Raw genomic sequence first — 20708 nt, forward strand, 5'->3', positions numbered from 1 at the left:
GGCAGAGGGACGCGCGGGGCCGGCCAGGTTAGCCGCTCCTCCCGCCCAGCCTCCCGCCCGCGCCTCCTTCTGCGGCTGGCCTCCCGCCCGCGGCTGGAGAGGGCTCCTCGGGAGTTGGCACCCTCCCGCGGGGCCCGCCCGGCGGCGCCAGCCAATCGCAGCCGGGGGAGGGCGGGGCGAGGCCGGCTGGCTGCACCTGTGCCCTCCCGGGGCGGCCCGGCGGTGACTCACCTGGACGGCGGCGGCGGCGGCGGCGCAGCGCAGTGCGAGAGGCTCGGCTTGGTTTGGCTCGGCAGCCGCGCAGGAGCGGAACGGAGCGCGGAGGGGCTGTGGCCGGCGGAGGAGCGCCCCGCCTGGAGCCCCTCCTGGGAGCGAAGGCGCCTCTCCGGCGGCGGCTGGCGAGGGGCAGCAGGCCGGGCCGGGCCGGGGGGCTGAGCGAGCGGGTCCCGCCTGCGCCTCGCCCGCAGCATGTCCGCCCGCGACAGCGTGCAGATCCCGGACGACCGCGACTTCGGCCTCTTCCGCACCGAGTGCGACGCCGACGCGGGCTGGACGCTGACCTACAGCAAGGGCGGCGTGGGCGTGTGGGTGCAGGCGCTGGAGGCCGAGCGGGCGCTGCACAAGATCAAGGTAGGGGCAAGGGCGCGGGCCAGCCAGGGGGAGGGCGCCGGCGCCGGGCCCCAGCCCTGCAGGGACGCTTGCCAACCTCCAGGCAGCGGCGGGGGATCTCCCGGAACCGCAACTGCTCTCCGGGCCACGCTGCTGTGGAGGGTGATCTCGGTAGCGTGGCGGTGCCTTGACGCGGCCCCTCCTCTCGCCACTCCAAATCTCCAGGAATTTCCCAACCTGGAGCTGGCAACCCTGCCTACGGGGGCCATGTTTCCCGGTAAGGGACAAGCCACGGACCAGGGGAAAGTTGTGCGCCTCTGAGGACTTCCTGCCGGTTCTTGCCTCAGCGACTTCTGCCGGGGCCACTTCTGGTTTTCGCTGCCTCTTTTTCACCCCCCAGCTCGTGCTGCAGGGAACCGGAGGTGGCTCAGGGTGCTGGAGGCAGGGCAGGGCGGAGAGGGCAGCTCAGCAGCAGTCGTGAAAGCGACAAGGAGCTGTGCAAAAACACACTTGTGGTGCTCTGGCCGATGGTTTCCCTAGGGCTTGCGTGCCAGCTGTTCCCAGGGGGGGTTGCTGGAAGAAAGGCTTGGAGGCTTGACCTGTTCTTCCTTCCTTCCTTTGCAGGACTAGAAAAGCCATCTTCTTAACAGGGCATTTTGTTGTCGTCCCCGCGCCCCCCCCCCCCCCGCCCCTGTCCCCAGTCTGGAGCTTGACCTAAAAATGAATGGCGGTGCAATTCATTTCGAAATCCGGCTGCACAATCCTAGTTAGGCAAACACAGATTCCTCTACTTAATCAAATTCCCCATCTTGCCCTCGCTGTTTCTTAGCGTGGCCAAATTGCTTCCCAAGGACAGGAGATTTCAATAAGTCATTCTGTGAGATGACATCTTGAAGGGGACCAGGCTGGTGTCGGAGAATGCTGGATTTCAGGCTTAGAATAACTCTTTGTCTGCTATAAACTGATGAAGAATTCTGTGAAACCTGAATGCTTGCATGCTCCCGTTCCAGCCCAAGTTTATCTGAGAAGAGAGCCGCTTCCTGTACTCTGCAGCCCTCCCGCAAGTGTCCTAGTTAACATTACAAAGTGTAATTATCCTCATCATTTAAGTTAGCTCTGGGGAAGTGATAGCCCAAAGATCAGCAACATTAGGAGATCTGGGGAGGCAGTCTGGTGAATAAGGAAGTCCTGAGTTTGACTCTTGTCTCACTGGGTGGCCTTACCCAAAGTCCCCCTCCTTGCCCTCAGCCCTTCCTTATGGGAGTCATGATACTGACCTACCTCACAGTGTTGTTGTAAGGATTTATAGTAAGGCTAGTAACAAAGCCTGTTGTGGGAAAAAATACAATGGGCTCTAGAAAGGGGAGGGCGGGCAGGTGGGCATTGCCTCCTCTTCCGTGACTGATCCTAGCTGGGTGAAGGCGGCGGTGGGGGGGGGGCAGACATTGCTGCCTGCTCCGCTCCTCCTGACCCGGCCGAGTGAAGGAGCTTGGAATAACGTAGGCAGCTTGGAATACTCTGTGTTTATTATTAATGATTTCTGAAGCACTTTTTACTGTACTAAGTAAAAATATATCTTGCTCAAAGTCTCTCTGGAATACAGTTTGAATTTGCCCATGCTGTCCGACAGACAATGCACTAAGATGGATTCGGTGGTTTTTTTGATCCTGTTTGAATTTTGCATAATTACGTCTTATCCTGGATTTCCTAGAGTGCATAGCCCTTTGCTCCTGCACTATATATATATATTTTCTTATATATAAATGTCTCCCTCATGAGGAACCAGGGCAGGCATCTGATAAAGTGGGGGAATGCTTATTCTGTGTGAGATAAAACCTTGCATTGCAAAGCTGCTGATTTAGTTTTCCTGTAGTGGACTAACATAGCCGTTGTTTAGGAGATGTTCTTGTATCTCTCTTTGGATTTAAAAGCCGCTGTGCTGGATCAGGCTTGTGGTCCATCATCTAGATCCCTGGAAACTTTTGAAGTGTTCACAGCGCTTCATGCACATGATCTTAGTTATCTCTCCAAGAACCCTGTAAGGTAGAGCAGTGTCATAATTCCCAGCCTGGAGTCGGGGGAAGCAACGACCGCATCCTTGTTGAGGTTCGCCTGGTGGGAATGTGGCAGAATCGAGGTCTGCGCTGAGCATTTCCTGGCTGAGAACTCCAATACATAGTCTGTGCATTGAGCCACCCATGGATTGGCACAGTGATGGGCCATCAGAAATATATTTTATTTATTCATTTACTTACTTCATTTGTAGTTTGCCTGTTTTCCCAATGGGCCCCCAAAGCGATTTGCATCAGTCTCCTCTCCTGTATTTTATCCTTCCAACAACCCTGTGAGGCAGGCTAGGTGGAGAGCGTATGACTGGCCCAAGGTCGTCCAGTAAGCTTCCCCCGATGGTTGGAGGGACAACCTAGGTGATTGAGATACATGGCAGGCTGGGCCACGTGGCCTTTACCATGGCAGTGGTCAGATTTGGGGATCCGTTGACTGTTTGCCACCTCCTTGTCTTAACCCAAAAGCGGGGAGGTCTTTTCAGTATGGAAGGCTGTTCTCTCCGTGATGGTTCTCCAGTACTCTTGGGGCATTGCCTTCTAAGTCCGGGCCATGTCTTGGTTCAGGGGCTTGGCATGCCAGCCGCAGCACAAGCGGGACCTATGAATGTACCTCTGGGGGTGATAAAATACCTTGCACTTGATTTGGTTCATTGGGTGCCAATCTGCACATTCCCAACTAACCACCAAGCCAAACTGCAGTGGCTGTTTCATAATACCCCACACACTGTGAACCTGCCAAAAGTTTCTTTCCGTGTTGTGCCCATGAAGCAGTGGAAACCTTCTTCTGTCCTGACAGCTTCTCGTTAGACCCTCGTTCATCATCTTCTCTCCCCGTTTGTAGATGTCAGGCTTTTAGCTATGATCCTCTTACTTAATCGCATCCAGAGACAGCCGGCTGATAAATCTTCCAAGGCAAAACTAATGTCTCCGTGCCCATTAAAGTTTCACGGCACTTAGGGGCCGAAGGTCAATTTTGACTGGAAGCTGGGAAGCCCTTGATTTTCCTTCTGTCTCTATGACTGAAAGCATTCATTACTTAAGTGAGGCAGAAACCCCATTGTCAGGGGTCAAAGGAACTTGAATTTCTTACCAGTACTGTCTCTTGGGGGGCGGGGAGGAGGTGACTGTGCCCACTTACTTGGATTTGCCTGTATTCATTGTGGCTTTAAAAGGAGAATCTGAAAAAAAAAACCAAGGCAGAGAATTGCAGCTGTCTCTTGTAGAATGGCTCGATAGATCAATTCATCTGTTAGGTGTGTTGCCAGCTGACCAGGAAGAAACCTTCGGCATGCTCTTGCGCCTTGAACAGCCACTTGCTCTCTCTGCAGAAATCAGACGCTGAACCTTTCTCCAGCAGGGAACTCAAACTGACCCCTACTAATGTTTGAACCTCACTCTGCTCTCAGAGGCACAGGAGCACAGTGCCGGGTTGAAATTTGGCTGCCCAAGACCTGCTGTCCATGTCCTTTGAGCTAGGCAGAGTCTGTGAACAAGATTTATTCTGAAAGAGGAAGTGAGGGGTGGGGGGAAGGTGCGGTTGATTTATTTATTTACTTTATTTATAGTTCGCCTTTCTCGCTAGTTGTCCAGGTGGATTACATGATAGTAAACAGCGCAGCCAGACAGCACGAGACAAGCAGTGAAAGATGAGTTAACTTGACAATCAGTTAACAAGAGACGTAGCAGGGGGGTGGCAGAGTTTTCGGCCTGAGGGTCAAATCTGTATCTCTTTTTGCTTTTGCGGGTTCTGAGTTGGACACCAGCTCTTTCTGCTGGAGACTTTTGGAAACAGGCGGAGACCCAGATCATAGAACAGAATCATAGAGTTGGAAGGAACCGCTGGGGTCATCTAGTCCACCCCCCTGCACAATGCAAGAAATTCACAAATATACCCCCCCTCCCCGTGACCCTTACTTCATGCACAGAAGATGGCAAAACACCGTCAGGATCCCTAGCCAAACTTGCCTGGGGAAAATAGCTACCTGACTCCAAGGTGGCGATCGGCCTTACCCTGAGCATGTAAGAAGGGGCCATGAGAACTAAGCACTGATGTAACCCTTCCTGCCCTCCCTCTCACGATCTGCCCAGGTTCACAGACTCAGCATTGCTGTCAGATGGCCCTCAAGCCTCTGCTTAAAAACCCTCCAAAGAAGGAGAGCCCACCACCTCCCGAGGAAGCCTGTCCCACTGAGGGACCACTCTAATTGTCAGGAAGTTCTTCCTAATGTTTAGATGAAAACTCTTTTTAATTTCAGCCCGTTGGTTCTGGTCCGACCTTCTGGGGCAGTGGAAAACAACTCCGCGCCATCCTCTCTATGGCAGCCCTTCAAGTACTTGAAGATGGTTATCCTATCCCCTCTCAGTCTTCTCCTCGACAGGCTAAACATTCTGAGCTCCTTCATCCTTTCCTCAGAGGACTTGGTCTCCAGACCCCTCACCATCTTCGTTGCCCTCCTCTGGACACGTTCAAGCTTGTCAACATCCTTCTTAAACTGTGGTGCCCAAAACTTGAACACAGTACTCTAGGTGAGGTCTAACCAGAGCAGAGTAGAGCGATACAGAGAGAGTAAGCTGTCCTCTCCCTTTCTGGGGCTGTGACGGACCTTTGACCCTTGAGCTCTTTTCTTCAGGAGCACCAGATCGCAGGCCAATTCTGTGCTCAGGTGGGCTGACGCTATTAAGCAGCTCGGAGCCTGGATAAACGCCACCCGCCGTGGGCCAGATGTGGCCCCTGCCGTAATCTGCCTGCCTCTGTTATATAGCCTCCTAAATCCTATCTCATAGGGATATTGTATTACGTTTACTCCAGTCAATTAATCCATCTGTTTAAGACAGATAAGCAAGGGTGTGTTTGCACTGGCTGATTACGGGCAGCCCCAGCGTTTATTGCTCCCAGAACCTCTCTGCTTTGAACAGCTGCTCCTCAAGCACAAAGCCGATGGAGCAACTTCTCTGACTGCTCTCCCGGGAAGGGAAAAGGGGACCCTGGTTGGTTTCTGCGGTGGAGGTGGGCCCATTATAGAAAGGTGGCTCGTTTATCATTCGTTTACTGGCCACATGCAGTGGTGGTATTCTGCCCGGTGGTGGTGGTGGAAAGTGCTGCCAGGTGGCAGCCGACTTACGGTGACCCCTCATGGGGTTTTCAAGGCAAGAGACTAACAGAGGTGTTTTTCCATGGCTGGGCTCTCCGTAGCAACCCTGGACTTCCTTGGTGGCCTCCCGTCCAAGCATTAACCAGAGTCAATCCTGTGTAGCATCCAGTGAGATCAAGCTAGCCTGGGCTGGGCTGTCTAGGCTGTTTTGGTTCCACATAGGCAAGTTATCCCTGGAAGCTACTCATGTTTGTCATGAACAGCACATTGTATGCAAATAAGTGTGTACATTGGAGCATTCTTCAGGATGGGTAGCCGTCTTTGTCTGCCTGTAGCAGTAGAAAAGAGCAAAAGCCCAGTAGCACCTATAAGACTACCAACACACATGGTAGGGGATGAGTTTTTGTGAGTCACAGCTCACGTCTTCAGGTGCAGCTAGAATGTGAGTCCATCTGTCCTCATATCTTGGAGAGTGGAGTGATTGCAGAAGCCAAATGACAATAGCCAGTGAATGACAACAGCAGGCAAGATTGAATAGGGTGGGGTATGCAGAGGGGTGGTTGGTGTAGAGAAATCTGCATTGGTAATGAGACAGGAAGCCTAGATCTTGATTCAGTCCAGGTGACTGCATTGTCTTGAGCTTCGTTATCAGTTGCTATTCAGCAGTCTCTCTTTCTAATCTCCCTTTGAAATTCTTTTGCAGGATAACTGGAACATTGCGGGTTATATGTGGTACTTAATTTCTTATATGAGTGTTTGGGGTGCCGGAAACTTTACTTTACTTTACTTTACTTTACTTTACTTTACTTTAATTGAATTTTTATACCGCCCATCTCCCGAAGGACTCAGGGCGGTGTACAGCAAAAGTAAAACATACAAATATAAAACAATAAGAATATAAAATATAAACATATTAAATAATTTAACTAAAAACAGGACAATTCACTTAAAACTCATTTAGGCATCCTCTGACCCCAGACAGAGCCTAACCCCCAGTGTGTGGCAGATTGCTCTAGTCGTTCAGTGGCTACTGAAATGCACTTTGCACATGGTCAGAGGCTCTCTGTTCTTCGTTATTTGCATGTTCCAGAACTGATCCAGGAAGTGAAATTTCTAACCTTGGTATAACCCTCTTATATCTGCAGACGCCACTTTCCGTATCAGTGCTGTGGTTTTGCCCAAAGGTGACATGACGGCATCACTTACGGGCATCCGGGAAGTGATGTTGTCACATTGCAGACGATGTCATAATGTTGCCTAGAAGGGCCCCGCAACAGCCAGTAAGTTCCCCCTTTTCTTCCCCTACTTGCCAGCTGATGGGCTGCGGGGTGCACAGTCTGGGGGTGCTGGGAACCCTAAATATATCAACTAATTAGTAACCACAGTTATAAATAATGGCCTACATTTAAATTATTAGGAAAATACATTTAAATTATTAGGATGAATTTTTGGCAAACAGAAATGAGTTAAATAGAAAAGAGTCCAGTAGCACCTTTAAGACTAACCAATTTTAATGCAACATAAGCTTTCGAGATCCACAACTCTGTCAGATGCATGTGACGAAGAGAGCTGTGGTTCTCGAAAGCTTATGCTACAGTAAAGTTGGTTAGTCTTAAAGGTGCTGCTGGACTCTTTTCTATTTTGCTACTACTGACTAACATGGCTAACTCCTCCGGAGAAATGAGTTAGATTTTACTTGGTGGATGAATTTTGTGCAGTTTCGAAAGCTTGCACCCTGGATTGTGAGTGCTGTTCTAGAAGCACTGGAATTGCCTTGGGTTTGCTGCCCCTTTTATAGCTGTGCAATAGGCAGAAATTTAACACATGTAGTTTCCAAAGCATTGCATGACTAGGAAGCTCTACCAGCTGAATTTCTGCCTGTTGCACTGAAGCACAGGCGCCCAGCCAAACAAAAAGGCAGCGATCCAAAGAGCAGCTCTGAAGAGCATCGGCTGTATCTTTGAAAGCAATTTCTTTGCAAACCCAAGCAAGGATGTGGAGAAACAGGCCGGGTCTTTTTTTAGAAGCCAAAGCTTCCAATTGTGCAGAGCTGACAGCTTTTAAATTTTTTTTTTTTTTTGTGCCGCGGCGTTTACACTCTGCAGATTCAAAGCTTCCCACTCCCTACGGGGGAGCAAGTTTTAGCTCATTGTTGAGTAAATGGAAAGCCTCTCTCTCTCTCTGTGCCGGCGGGAGACGCTTCATGTCGGCCCAGAATTCACACTCAAGCAAGATAAAGACTTTTTGTTTTGGGGGACAAAAAGATATGAAAAATATTGCATCTTCCTCCCAGGCCCGAATCTGGTACTTCAAATAAATACTGAGAAGTGCAGGGTCAGAGCCATTCAGAGACTGCCTGAAATTCCAAGCCAATTGCTGCGCCTGGAAAGATCTCTGGGTTCGTCATTGTGAGGCCGAGGGCCCCTTCTGTAAGGCCAGGTGGAGCAGACGTCTGGAGGAGCAAATTTCTTTAAAGGTGGCAGAACTGGAGACAGACAGATGGACTGACAGGTGCATGATGTTCTCCTGGGCTCAGGCGCATTTCCACTTCAGTTCCTTGAGGCTCGTCTGGGAGAACGTCCGGGTGGATTGTACCCGTCCCTTTCAGGTTTTTATACAGCTGTGGTTTCCTTCCTTCCTAGCTCCTGACCAGAGCTGTACACAACTTTCTTCAAAAATCTAAATCAATTTTGCCAATAGATAGACAAAAAGCTTGTCATGCTTAAAAAAAAATCTGACATGGTTTCACGTTCTGTATTCATTACTCAAAAGGCTGTAGATAATGGGGTGAGAAGATATTTTGGTTTGAGGTTCACAACTGGGTCTTGGCCCAGAGGAAGCTGCACTGAAAGGAAATGGTTCTGCAAGATACTTTGGTAAAGGGATAAGAACTGTGGACTATACTATACATTTGTCTGTTGCTGTAAGCATGCTCCTACTAGGCAGTTTCCACATTGTTTAATGTCCCCTGCTTAATTGCTTATGCTCTATTTCACCTATGCATCAGATTTCTGCATTTTTCAGGTTTCTGCAGTCCGAATCCTACTGCATTGTTTACTGGATGTCTCGGTCGTTGACCCTGTTGACTTTACCGTGTGTGATCTGACTTGAGTCTTAGTGAGAAAGATCCAGAGGAGTTAGCCATAGTAGCAAAATAGTCAAGAGTCCTGGAGCACCTTTAAGACTAACCAACTTTATTGTAGCATACGTTTTCGAGAACCACAGCTCTCTTTGTCAGATGCAACCGTCAGGCTCTCGAAAGCTTATGCTACAATAAAGTTGCATCTGACGAAGAGAGCTGTGGCTCTCGAAAGCTTATGATACAATAAAGTTGGCTCGTCTTAAAGGTGCCCCTGGACTCTTTACTATTTAGTAAGAAAGGTGGCCTTATAAATAGATAGGTAGGTTGGATTTCAGCTCTTCCTCTTTCAGTGTTGGTAACTCCTGGAAGATGGGTTCTGTGTAGCTCAAAAGTTTGCATGCTTTATTGTGAATACTAGTGAACACAGCATTTGCTTGAGATTCCCCTGATCTGTTTAACTTCTTAACTGAAGCCAAATGTCGTGGCATTTATTAGCCAGGGGTTGGAGGATGAGCTCTGTGTCATTTGGAAACCTTGCACAGTCTGTTGTGAACAGACTCTAATTTGAACTGACTCTGAATTCACGGCCCCTGATTTGTGCAGACACCGACCCCTCACCTTGTTCTTCAGGTCCAGCATGAACACAAGTTGGTAATGCCAGAAGAGAGCAGAATTTTTGCTTCTCAACTGGACAGACCAGTTCTCCCTGTTCTTTGGACACGTCCTCTTAACTTTTTCACTTGCCTTGTCGTAAAAGGCAAAAACTACTTCCTCTAGATAGAGATCCCTGAGGAAGCTCTTGCCCACGTCCTGTCTCAGGTTTGCTAATTCTCCGATTGTTATCTGTGAATTGCAAACACCAAAGCTTTGCAGGAGTTACTGGAAGCGAAGTCTCCCTGCGGCTTAGGCCTGGGACCTGTTTTCAGTGCCGGAGCCTAGTCATGGGACGTCGAAGTGATGAGAAAGAAAGGTGACTTTGAACATGCACAGAGTACCTCTTCTTCACGGCGGCACAATTAGTGCTTGTCTCTTTGCATCACAGATTAGGCAGAATCCAACTTCCGGCACAGAATAATTATTTCTTGTTCACAGAATTGCTCAGGGAGTTGGGGAGCCCGCCTGTCCCGCAGGCAGCTGCACTTCCCCATAAGGGGCAGGTTCGTAGCTTAGTGCGTCTTCCTGGCCTGTGGCTAAGGGCTTGGGTCTTCTCTGTGGCACGTAGCACCTTTTGCCAGCTTTGGCAGATGCACCGGCTGTACCCCACGCCTTGAAAAGTGGGACTTGTCCCTTGTCAGATTCAGGCTAGACTACTGTAATGTGCTGTTCAACGGGCTGCCTTTGAAGACTGTTTGAGAATGCAGCAGTGAGATCGCTGCTTGGGATTTTTACCCATTTCCCAAAACATCTATTTCCAGATGCAAGTCAAAGTGATTGTCTTTAATGCCCTAAACATCTAGGGACTGGGTTATGGGAAGGATTGCTTTCTCCCCTCCTGTCCTGCCCATCCACTCAAGTTCCCATCCCAAGCCCTTCTCTCTATGCCATAGTTGCTGTGTGGTGTCAAGGGACAGGGCCTTCTTAGTAGTGGCGTCCCAGCTGTGGAATGCCCTCTCCCTGGAGGCTTATCCTCTTTCTACTTTGCTGGCTTTTCACCAGAATTTTTGCTTTTTGTTTTTCCATCCTCTCTGACATTTTCACAATGCTACCCCACTCAGAAGTTTATGGGCTGGCCTGCGTTGTGAATTATTTACTTCATTTATAGTCAGCCTTTCTCACTGAGGCTTGGTTATGTTATGGGACTGATTTGCTTAGTTATTGCATCCCTAGGACGGTGTTACTGCTAAGAGTTTTACTGTCAGGAACTTTTGGAATGATTTTTAACTTTCTGAATTAATTTGTTTTTGCAAGCTGCCTCACGCAAGACTTAGAAGATGCATAACAGAAAAACAAATAGTACCTCCACTCTTTTCTTCCAAGGCGTTCAGGCTGGCCTTCATAGGATTTTTGCCTCTCACAACAGCCCTGTGGAGAGTGGATTCTTTTTGTACATTCAAGATATACATGAAGGCAGGCACAAGAACTATCATGGGCAAAACCTTTTGCTTTTGATCGTCTGGCTTTCTGTGTTGGCCAGAGGCATTGCAAGAAATCTGGAAATTAATTAAGATCAACTTTGCTAAACCTGAGTGTCCAGACAGCTGTGGTCTAAAGCTTTCCGTGCGGACCCTGCAGCACCCTTTTATAGGCAATGTACCCTCATAAAGGACTTTTATGTGCCATTTAGTTCCATACAGGGATAAGAACTGCAACGTGCCGGCATTTAGCTTCCCACTGGGAATACGTCAGGAATGACTGCAACCAATGTCTGGGACATTCAGTAAACAGTACAATAGGGTAAGGATAGCAGAGATTTGAAAACAAGCAGAGATCTGATATAGAGCAGAAGACAGTGCTGGACTAAAGCATAAGCAGATTGACACGACATATTACACAATGTGGAAACTCTCCAGTAGGAGCATATTTACATACAGACAGTACACCCTGATTTTCTGGGGTTTTGTGGTCAAGGAACGTGGCTGCAACTTCAAGATTAGGTGGTAGCAGAGGATTTTCAGCATGCTGGGAGCAAGTGTGGAATGTCTGAAGAACAGTAAATGGAGGAAAATGAATGCAAAGTATAGCTAAAAGTGACAGTTTTATGCAAATGGGAAAGACTTCACTTAGCAAGCTAAAGAGCCAGGCAGGAGAGAAGGGGAGTGGCTATCATCGGCCTTCCCTTCCAGCAGATAGTGGGCTCAAGTATATTCCTGATACTCCCTTGGGCATGATCTCTCACAACTCCATTCGGCAGCTTTGGAAAGGAACCAGTTCTGGGAATGGGACAATAGTACAGGTCAGTGTGGTATGAAATGATACATTCCAAATGAGAGACCTGGCAGTTAATGTTTAAACAGCTGCTGTGACCTGCTTTCAGCTGGCAGCGGTAGAGATCTGGCATGTGAACTGGGGGCAGGTTATATCCTGACATCCCCACTTCTGGAGATGGGAAAGATGCAAATCCCAAAACCATCATGCTGTAAGCTGGGCTAGAGAGTGATCCAGCGGAGAGATTAAGGCCCAACTCCATGCAAATTGCTCAGGCTCAACGCTGCCTGATCCGAGCGGCTGGATAGCTAGCCTTGCGAAACCAAAAGTTATTGGCCATCAGCCCAAGTAAAGCTCTTGGTACGGTAACAAAGTGGGAAACTCAAGACTGTCCCGTCTGACAACTCAGCAGTACAAAGCATGTGGATGTGTTTCCTTTCTGCATATATCTAGAAATATTATCTGTGTCCAAATATCAGTTTACACGCCGTGGTTTTCACGACAATGCTTTTGTCACGGGTCGAGATGTGGAAACAAAAACTGGCCCCGGATCTTCTGTTTTAAACATTTCCTAAGTGTGGCCGCTAAGCAAGGGCCTAGGGAAGGCAGGAAATAAAAGAGGTAGGAAAAGCTGGATATTCACTCACCCAACTCCTGTTAAGGCACAGAAGTGAAATACTTAAAATGCTCACAACAGTGTATGTGCTCCAATTGTGGGGGCTCAGTAGGAGGGGCCGTGCGTTGCCAGAGTGCAGTTTCGCTTAATTGCTTTTGGGCCAAGCAAAGAGCTATCAGCTGTGTACCCAAAAAGGACCCCTTCCTTTTTAGCCCAGCCTTTCCCCCCAGGTAAACGGGAGGCAGACTTTCTGCAGTGAAGGTTCCCCACATCCGTGCCGGGAAGTGATTCAGTGGCTGAATTTCCACCTGGGATGCAGCTGTTAACTTCCAGAATGTCCTATGACTGATGTCCCCCACATACTTGGAGTGAGTTTATTTGCAAATCTGGAACAATGGATCCTCCAGAGTTGAATCGTGACATAGGATTTTTCTCCCGTTACAGATGCTGATTTTCTGGTCTTTACACTCCCACTCTGCCCAGCCAGTTACAACATGTATTATAGCTAGCTTCCTGACACTCTAATTTGCAATACCTCCCACCTTTCCTTTTTTCCTTTCCTCATATCTGATGAAGGGAGCTTTGACTCTCAAAAGCTCATACGTTGGAAATCTAGTTATTCTCTAAAGTGCTACTGGATCCAAATCTTACTGTTAATTTTCATGCAGTCAATTTAATTTGCATCTTGTTTTCCTGAACATGACGGATGTCAAACTATAGAGAAAGGATAAGTTGGATCTTGCACTCTTTTTCTTGGATTTCTATTGTTAGTCTTTTCTGCTAGGATTTGGTGTGTGTGTGTGTTTTGGCCATTACACATATTTCCACAATGAGGACTAGAAGCATATTAAAATTATAAGTAGGATTCTCCAAAAGCTTATGATCTTTAATGGTCTCAGAATCTTTCCACTCTTTTGTGACACCTACAGAAAAAGCGGTGAGGGTGGGGGATAAGAAACCAGTTTTATCTCTTCCCTTCCTGGATGACAGGTGCCGATTGAGTAAATACTTACTGTACTTACGTTCCACGTATGGTTGGAATGTGGATGTCGTCAGGCAAGCCACGTAAAATAAGAGTTAATAAGGAACAAGGAGAAAAAAACCCCCAGAACCATTAGTGTCATTAAATATTTGCGTTGCTGTGTGGATCGTTTCCCAAAATGTAAATCCTCAAGACGCAAAGAAACAAAGTGCCATTAAGGAGGGAGAAATGGGAGGTGGACACATCTGTCCGATGGGGCTCAGTCTCCAGTTTCTTTCAGCGCAACTTGCGCAAGACAACTTCCCCACAGGAGAAGAGGCAGCCGAGCATGTGTCTGCTTGCCCGAGACATCCCGCATCATCCTGAACGCTGCAGTCTGGCAGGGCTGGTTTTGTAACGTGTCATCAGTTGCAAGAGGAGCTATACAGACAGCTAGTCAGTTTTTTGCATGTCTGGACTTTGTGGTCGTTCTGCTGTTGGTGTGGTTCTTTCTGAAAACCCTCTGTTTAGCCCTCTTCTCTGTTAATAGTTGTGAGTCGGGACACCAGGCAGTTCTCTGTATGTGCCTTGCAGTTGGTGGGTAGGTGGCTTTGGTTTGGGGGGGAAATGCCACATACCTTTTAAAAGCTAAATATGATTGCTGTCTTTAAGTATTTAGGAGCAGGGCTTTTTTTCAGGGGGAACGCGGGGGAATGGAGTTTCAGCACCTCTTGAAAATGGTCACATGGCTGGTGGCCCCGCCCCCTAATCTCCAGACAGAGGGGAGTTTAGATTGAGTGGCGTGGAGGGCAATCTAAACTCCCCTCTGTCTGGAGATCTGGGGGGCGGGGCCACCAGCCATGTGACCATTTTCTTCAAGGGCAACCCACTGAGTTCCACCACCTCTTTCCCCAGAAAAAAAGCCCTGCTTAGGAGGCTGTCGCTTAGGGGAGAGAAGGGGGTTGTTCCTGTGGGCAACAGAAGATAGGACTCGAAGCAACGGGTTTCAGCTACAGGAGGGAAGGTACCGGCTGGGCATTAGGAAAAGCTGCTTCCTGTTAAGAGTAATCCAGCAATGGAATCAGCTCCCTGGGGAGGTGGTGGTTCCCCCCCCCTCATTGGCAGTCTTCAGGGAGCGGGTGGATGAATACTTGTTGGGGATGCTTTAGGCTATTCCTGCATTGGGCAGGGGGTTTGACTAGATGGTCTGTAAGGACCCTTCCCACTCTAGGATTCTAGGATTCTTTAACAAATAGAACGACTGTCAGCACAGTTCTCTTCTGTTGCCAGACCTCTTTGACTTTGCTGATTGGAAAGCTTTGATTGCAGTTCCGTAGCCAATTTCCTCACACATTCTATTCTGCTCAAACTGACTTCTTTGAATTCTCTGCACTGGATGTTGGGTAAATGTATGAAAAATATGACATTCATTCGTTCCTCCATTCCTATTCTGATTCGTGTTTATTACCTATTTTTCCGATTCACTTTTTCATTAGTTTGGGAACGAGCGCATATCCCCGTTAGGATTTTCAAACAGACTGCAGTACCATTTCAAGCTAACACGTGGCAGCATGAAGTGCCTTAACGTTGGGTGGTTTTGCCCCGAGAGCCACGGCTTTCCAGGGTTTGCAGAGTGATTCGTGCTGCAAAGCGCTCCAATGGGATCCAGCGGCCTCCGCGTAGCTCGTGGGAAGCGTGCTTGAATTGCCAGGATTTTTCACCTTCCGCGTGAAATCACGGTTGCGCCTTCCGTGTGGTTTTCCTGTACAGCCTGTCCACAGCCCTCCAGAAGGGAAGGTGGGGGGTGGGGTGGGTGTTTCAGACTGAAGGGGGAGGGGATCTGCTTGGCGTGCCTCAGTTTCCTTCCCTTGCCTCTCTCGCCTGCCTTCCCCCACCTGCCTCTCCCAGCCTGGGAGCAAATGTCAATATTGACCCAAGGATGCCGTGAAACTCCTGCAGCTTCCTGGAACTGTTGCTGTGTGCCGCATGGGCACGGAGGCTGCCTTTACCGGCTCCCTCGTAGGGATTAGAGTCCGCCTTGCTTTTCCCATGGCTGCCTCAGCCTGCAGGTGTTGGTAGAGAAGATTGCCATCCGAGCACCGCCACTTCCCCATGACTCATCGTCCACAGAGTCTGCTGTGGTCTGGCTGCCTGCGTTTCAGGAGGCAGCCGATGGCCCGCTGAGCGGCATCCTGGCTGGCTCCTCCTGCCTCCTTGCCAGGCCTGGAGCTGAGCAGGCACTGAAAGCTGGGCCAGCCCTTGATGGAGGCAATGAAAAGGTCATCCCTGTTACTAAAGGCACAGCGAAGCCTGGTGGTGCGTATGCATTCCTCTTTGCCGATCGTTCCGACCCAGCCATATCCGGGGAGCTCTCTTCCCCAGAGGCTGAGAAAATCCTGCGGCCGAGCCTTGCTCAGGTGCAGTTTACGTCTGGCTTGGCCCACCCTTGCACAGGTCACTCTGGAAACAGGTCTCTTCCACTGGGCAGTAAATTATGCAAAACACACGCACTTGCATTTTCTTCTTTTGAATAATTGATTCTGTGTTTTTCTTGATTAGGACTGAATCTTACATAAGGACATTTCACCCTGTATTTCCTGAATTCTGTGATATTCTGACCCTGCAGTTTGTTTTAGTCAAACCTCCTACCTCGAAGGTCTATCTAGTGAGGACCCCTACTTTGTATATGCAGAAGTGGGCTCTAATTGGGGTTGCTAACCCTGGGTGAGGAAATTCCTGGAGATATGGGGGTGGAGCCTGGAGAGGGCGGGGTTTGGGGAGGCGAGGGACCTCAGAGGGGTGTAATGCCATAGAGCCCACCCCCCAAAGCTGACATGTTCTCCAGGGAGATTAACCTGTGTGTTGTCTGGAGACCAGTTGCAATTCTAGATCACCAAGCTCCACCTGGGAGGTTGGGAGCCCTAATTCCAATCCATAAAGCCCTGAATAAACTGCTATCAGAACCCAATTTTTGTTACAGTTACTAGTCTGGAATTATTCTGCTTCTGATATCTAGGTTCAATTTCAAGGCTGTTTTTAATTAATTAATTACTTAATGTCATTTATAGTCCAGCTTTCTCACTGAGGGCCAAGCTACACATGACGAATGACACTTGAACGGCAAGTGGATTGAGTGGAGGGCAAGTGAACAGGGAGAAATACACTTGCCGTTCAAGTGTCATTCGTCATGTGTAGCTTGGCCCTGAGACTCAAGGCGGATTACACATTGTGATAGTACAGTCAGTATCAAGGACGTTTCCATAAACAATGCCAGTAAGTAAATACAAAGACAGAGCATTAGCAAGAATCCAATACAGAGTTGAAGAAATGCTGAAACAGAACATAAGCAATTCTAGGGCTGACATTAGACCACATGAAGCACATATAGGTAGCACATAGGAGCACATATTTAAAGCAACAGATAATATGTAAGACAACATAGTGGTGAAGTCTGTGGTCATAAGCAAAGCATCTGAGACCCCTCTCTTCAATATAGCCCTCCTATCTGAGTAAAAAGCCTTTTTGAATAATTCCGTTTAGCATTGTTTGCAGAAAGCTAGGAGAGTGGGGGCTGTTCCACAAGGTAGGGGCCACCACAGAGAAAGCCCGTGTACAGGCTGCTGTTGATTTCGCCCATGTGCAGGGTGGCACCTGCAGGAGACCCTGTTTGGAAGAGTGAAGCTGCCGTGCAGAAACATAGGGAGGGAGGTGGTCCCACAGGTATGCTGGACCCAGGCCGTGAAGAGCTTTGTAAGTGATAACCAATACCTTGAACTGAGCACGGTAACTGATGGTTAGCCAATGGAGCGACTGTAGGATGGGAGTGACGTTCATGCTCCTGCGCGCTCCTGATAACAGTCTTGCCAAAGCATTTTGCACCAATTGGGGTCTCCCAGTTTACTTAAATGGGAGACCTCTGTATAGTACATTACGGTAGTCAAGTCTTGATGTTACCATAGCATGGATCCAAGTGGCCAGGGCTGGAATCTTGCTATCTACAAATTTAAAGAAAGAAGAAAAGAGACCCAAGTTGCAGAAATGTGAATCCTGTAACGGGTTGCAAACTGGAAATCTCCCAGAATTATAACAGTCCTCTGGACTACAGAGATCTGTTCCCTTTGGAGAAAATGGCGGTTTTGGAGGATGAGCTCTGGGGTATTATACCCTGGTGAGGTCCCTCCCTTCCCCCATCACCCCCAAATCTCCAGGAATTTCCCAACCAGGAGCTGCCTGCGCTCTTTCCTGCCTGAAGAGTCACACTGGATTTATTTGTATATCCGATGAAGGGAGCTCTCAAAAGCCCAGGCCTTGGAAATCTAGTTGGTCTTTTTGGTGCTGCTGGACCTGAATCTTGCTCTTCAACTACAATCACAACTAACCACCTGAAATTATTTGTTATTTATAATCCGCCTTTCAGAGTCTCAAGGCGGATGACAGTGTGCATCAATACAGTCAATTTCAAAGGCTTTTCAACAAACAATATAATAGAGTATATACATATACATTTGCAAAGATTTAAAACCAGCAGGAATCCAATATAAATTTGAAGCAATGCTGCGACAAAGCATAAGCGACTGACATATTAAAGAATATAAGAACTACCTAGTAGGATCCTACATACAGCAAAAGTCTCTTTACTGATCATGTGTCTTTGAGACCGCTTCCTTTTGGTACTGCCCTCCCATCTGAATAAAAAGCCCCCTTGAATAATTCAGTTTTGCATTATTTGCAGAAGGCCAGGAGAGTGGGAGCTTTCCTGTTTTTTCAGACAGGCCATTCCGAAAGATGGGCCCCCCCACAAAGAACGCCCGTGTGCGGGCAGCTGCTGATTTTGCCCATGTGCAGGGTGGCACCTGCACAGGGCCCTGTTCAGATGAGTGACGCTGCCGTCGTGGGACCAAGGTCGGATGCCTTTGCTTTGCAGCGTTTCTACATCCTGCTCTGAACTCTGAAGAGGGAAGGAGTTAAAAGAAAGGCATTTTAAAAAAATCACACATTAGAAACACACATTCGAGTGGCAGCTTTTGAACGCCTGCTGGGCCCTGCCGAGTAAATGTTTTGGTGAAGCGAGCAGCAGCTGCTGCTGCTTGGCATGGTTGGGAAGCGGGATGCGAAAGCTACCTGGGCTGGGATCGACACTCCCTATCGAGAGGGTAAAAATAGCAGTCGGGTTTGACACGTTCCTTCGAACTCGGTCGCTGATCCTTGAAAGTGCTACAGCCGCCTCTCCCCGCCTTTCTCTGTGTGTTGCTTCCCCCCCCCCCAAACCGCCTCCCTGCTTTCCTAGCTCCTCTGCCTGCTCACCCGGACAGCTCCCTGCACCTTGCAAGCAATTGTGCCAAATCCAGAGACGGCCTTACATTTGGACCAGTGTTCCCGGTGGCTTCTCTTCCTCTCCCTGATGTGCACGCACACCCTTCTCTAAGCTGTTCTGCTCTCCCAGGCTCTTAACACACTTGGGGAGGGGAAAACATCTGGGGAGGGGGGAGGTCTGTTTCCGTAAGGTAACGTGCAGGAGTGTGGGCTGTGGCCTCGGTACATTGGCCAGTCTGGTTGAGACAGGACAGATCATAGAGAATCGTAGGGCTGGAAGGTACCTCCAGGGTCATCTAGTCCAACCCCCTGCACAATGCAGGAAATTCACAACTACCTTTCCCCACACCCCCAGTGACGCCTGCTCCGTGCCCAGAAGATGGCAAAACACCGTCAAGATCCCTAGCCAAACTGGCCTGGGGAAAATTGCTTCCTGATCCCAAAGTGGTGCTGTGCGTGTAAGACGGGGCCACGAGAACTAAGCCCTGATGCAACCCTTCCTGCCCTCCCTCTCATGATCAGTCTTTGGAAAGACTTTCCTTGTGACTGAACTTGCACTCAGCTCAGATTTTTGCACTTCCGTCTGAAAGCCGCAAAGATGCCCTCGAGTGCATTTGGGATCTGACGTCAGATGCTAAAAATGGCCCGTTCTTCTGCATTGTAAATATTCCAGGAGCCCAGCAAGCCCGACTTGCTGACGTGGCCCCCGCAAGTGCTCCGTCCATGAGCCCTGGCGTGGCATCAGACACAGCAAGGAAAAGCCGATCCATAATTTGTGACCTAAATTATATGTTAAAGTGTAGCCTACATTCTCATTTCTTTCATCCTTTCCGCTCTGCATTGGCTCCTCTTTCTCTGGAAGTGCTTCAGGCTCTGACTTTGGCAGTTCTCCAAAGGAAGGGAGTTGCAATAACAGGCGGAGAGTGAGTAGGAGGGGAGGGGAGAGTGAACTTAGCATGAGAGAGTGTGGTTGGGGTGCTGAGCTCGACCTGAGGAGACTCAGGTTCCAATCCCCCCACTCTGCCATGAAGCTAAGTGGGTCAATCCCTGTCTCTCGGCATAACCTACCTCACAGGGTTGCTGTGAGGATAACATGAGCTCCTTGGAGGAACTGTGGGATTCAAATGAGACAATTTCAACTGTAGAGCCTTTTAAAAGACCAACACTTGAATGTATTGCATATCGATGACAGTTGCATATGGACTTATTTTTAGATATTTGGACTGTTCACTTGTAGATTCACCACTGTTTTTTGCTTTGCACAGATAAATGATTTTTTCCCAAAAGTCCTTAAAAGATCTGAAGGACAGGATTGGACCTCAAAGGGAACTGCAGGCCTTACGGGCTGAGACCTCTTTGCTCACCTTCTCCAAGACAGCAAAAGGTGGAGCGTGGCGCAGTTCCGTCCACCTGTGCCTATCCCGGCCTTCCTCCGAGACATTCAAGATGGCGTATGTGGTCCTCCTCACCTCTGCTTTATCCTCACAAGAATCCTGCAAGGCAGGCCAGGCTAAAAGACAGAGAGTGATAAGTCCAAAGTCACCCCATGAGTGGACCTTCTCGGTGGCTTTTAACATGGTAGCAAAGGTATCCAACTGAGTTGCTGTGGTGGGGATGGAAGGAAGCGCTCTGCAGTGGTTCGGGTCCTTGCTGGAGAACCAACTTCAGAAGGGGGTGTGTGTGCTTTCCTGGGAGCGTACTGTTCCTCCCCTGAGAACTGCCCTCGGGGGCTCCTTGGGGTCCATTTTGTCTCCCAGGCGGTTTAATATCTGTATCATGGAACTGCTGAGAGGTTGTCCAAGGACATAGAACGAGGCATGCCGGTGTGAGTTTTATAGCAGCTTTTCCATATATATGTCCATAGCATTGCTCAGAGGCAAAAAGCATCTCAGTAGTACACGGTTCCTTGATAGGAATCCTGTGTACTAAGAAAAAACCAAGAAAAAAACCTTACTTGAAAATAAGCATCTTTTAAGTCCAGTTTCAAAAAGATTTTGCCTTGCGCCACCACACTGAGCAAGTCTCTGATTAAGGGGAGGGGGATATGCATTTGATATGGATATAGCATGTATTCCACAATAGTCAGTACACAATCTTAGTCCCC

At 48.8% G+C, this 20708-nt stretch overlaps 1 protein-coding gene across 1 annotated transcript in view; it reads left to right on the forward strand.

Annotated features, from left to right (window-relative positions):
- The first annotated feature begins 242 nt into the window (after positions 1-242).
- STARD10 (StAR related lipid transfer domain containing 10) overlaps positions 243-20708 on the forward strand; it is a 49133-nt gene continuing 28667 nt past the window's right edge. Inside the window, exon 1 of the mRNA XM_054974606.1 lies at positions 243-630. Coding sequence (XP_054830581.1) covers positions 469-630 — 162 coding nt within the window. The 5' untranslated portion in view covers positions 243-468. The remainder of the gene's footprint in view (positions 631-20708) is intronic.

This window comes from Eublepharis macularius, chromosome 3 (genome assembly GCF_028583425.1).
Source record: "Eublepharis macularius isolate TG4126 chromosome 3, MPM_Emac_v1.0, whole genome shotgun sequence".
NCBI lineage: Eukaryota > Metazoa > Chordata > Lepidosauria > Squamata > Eublepharidae > Eublepharis > Eublepharis macularius.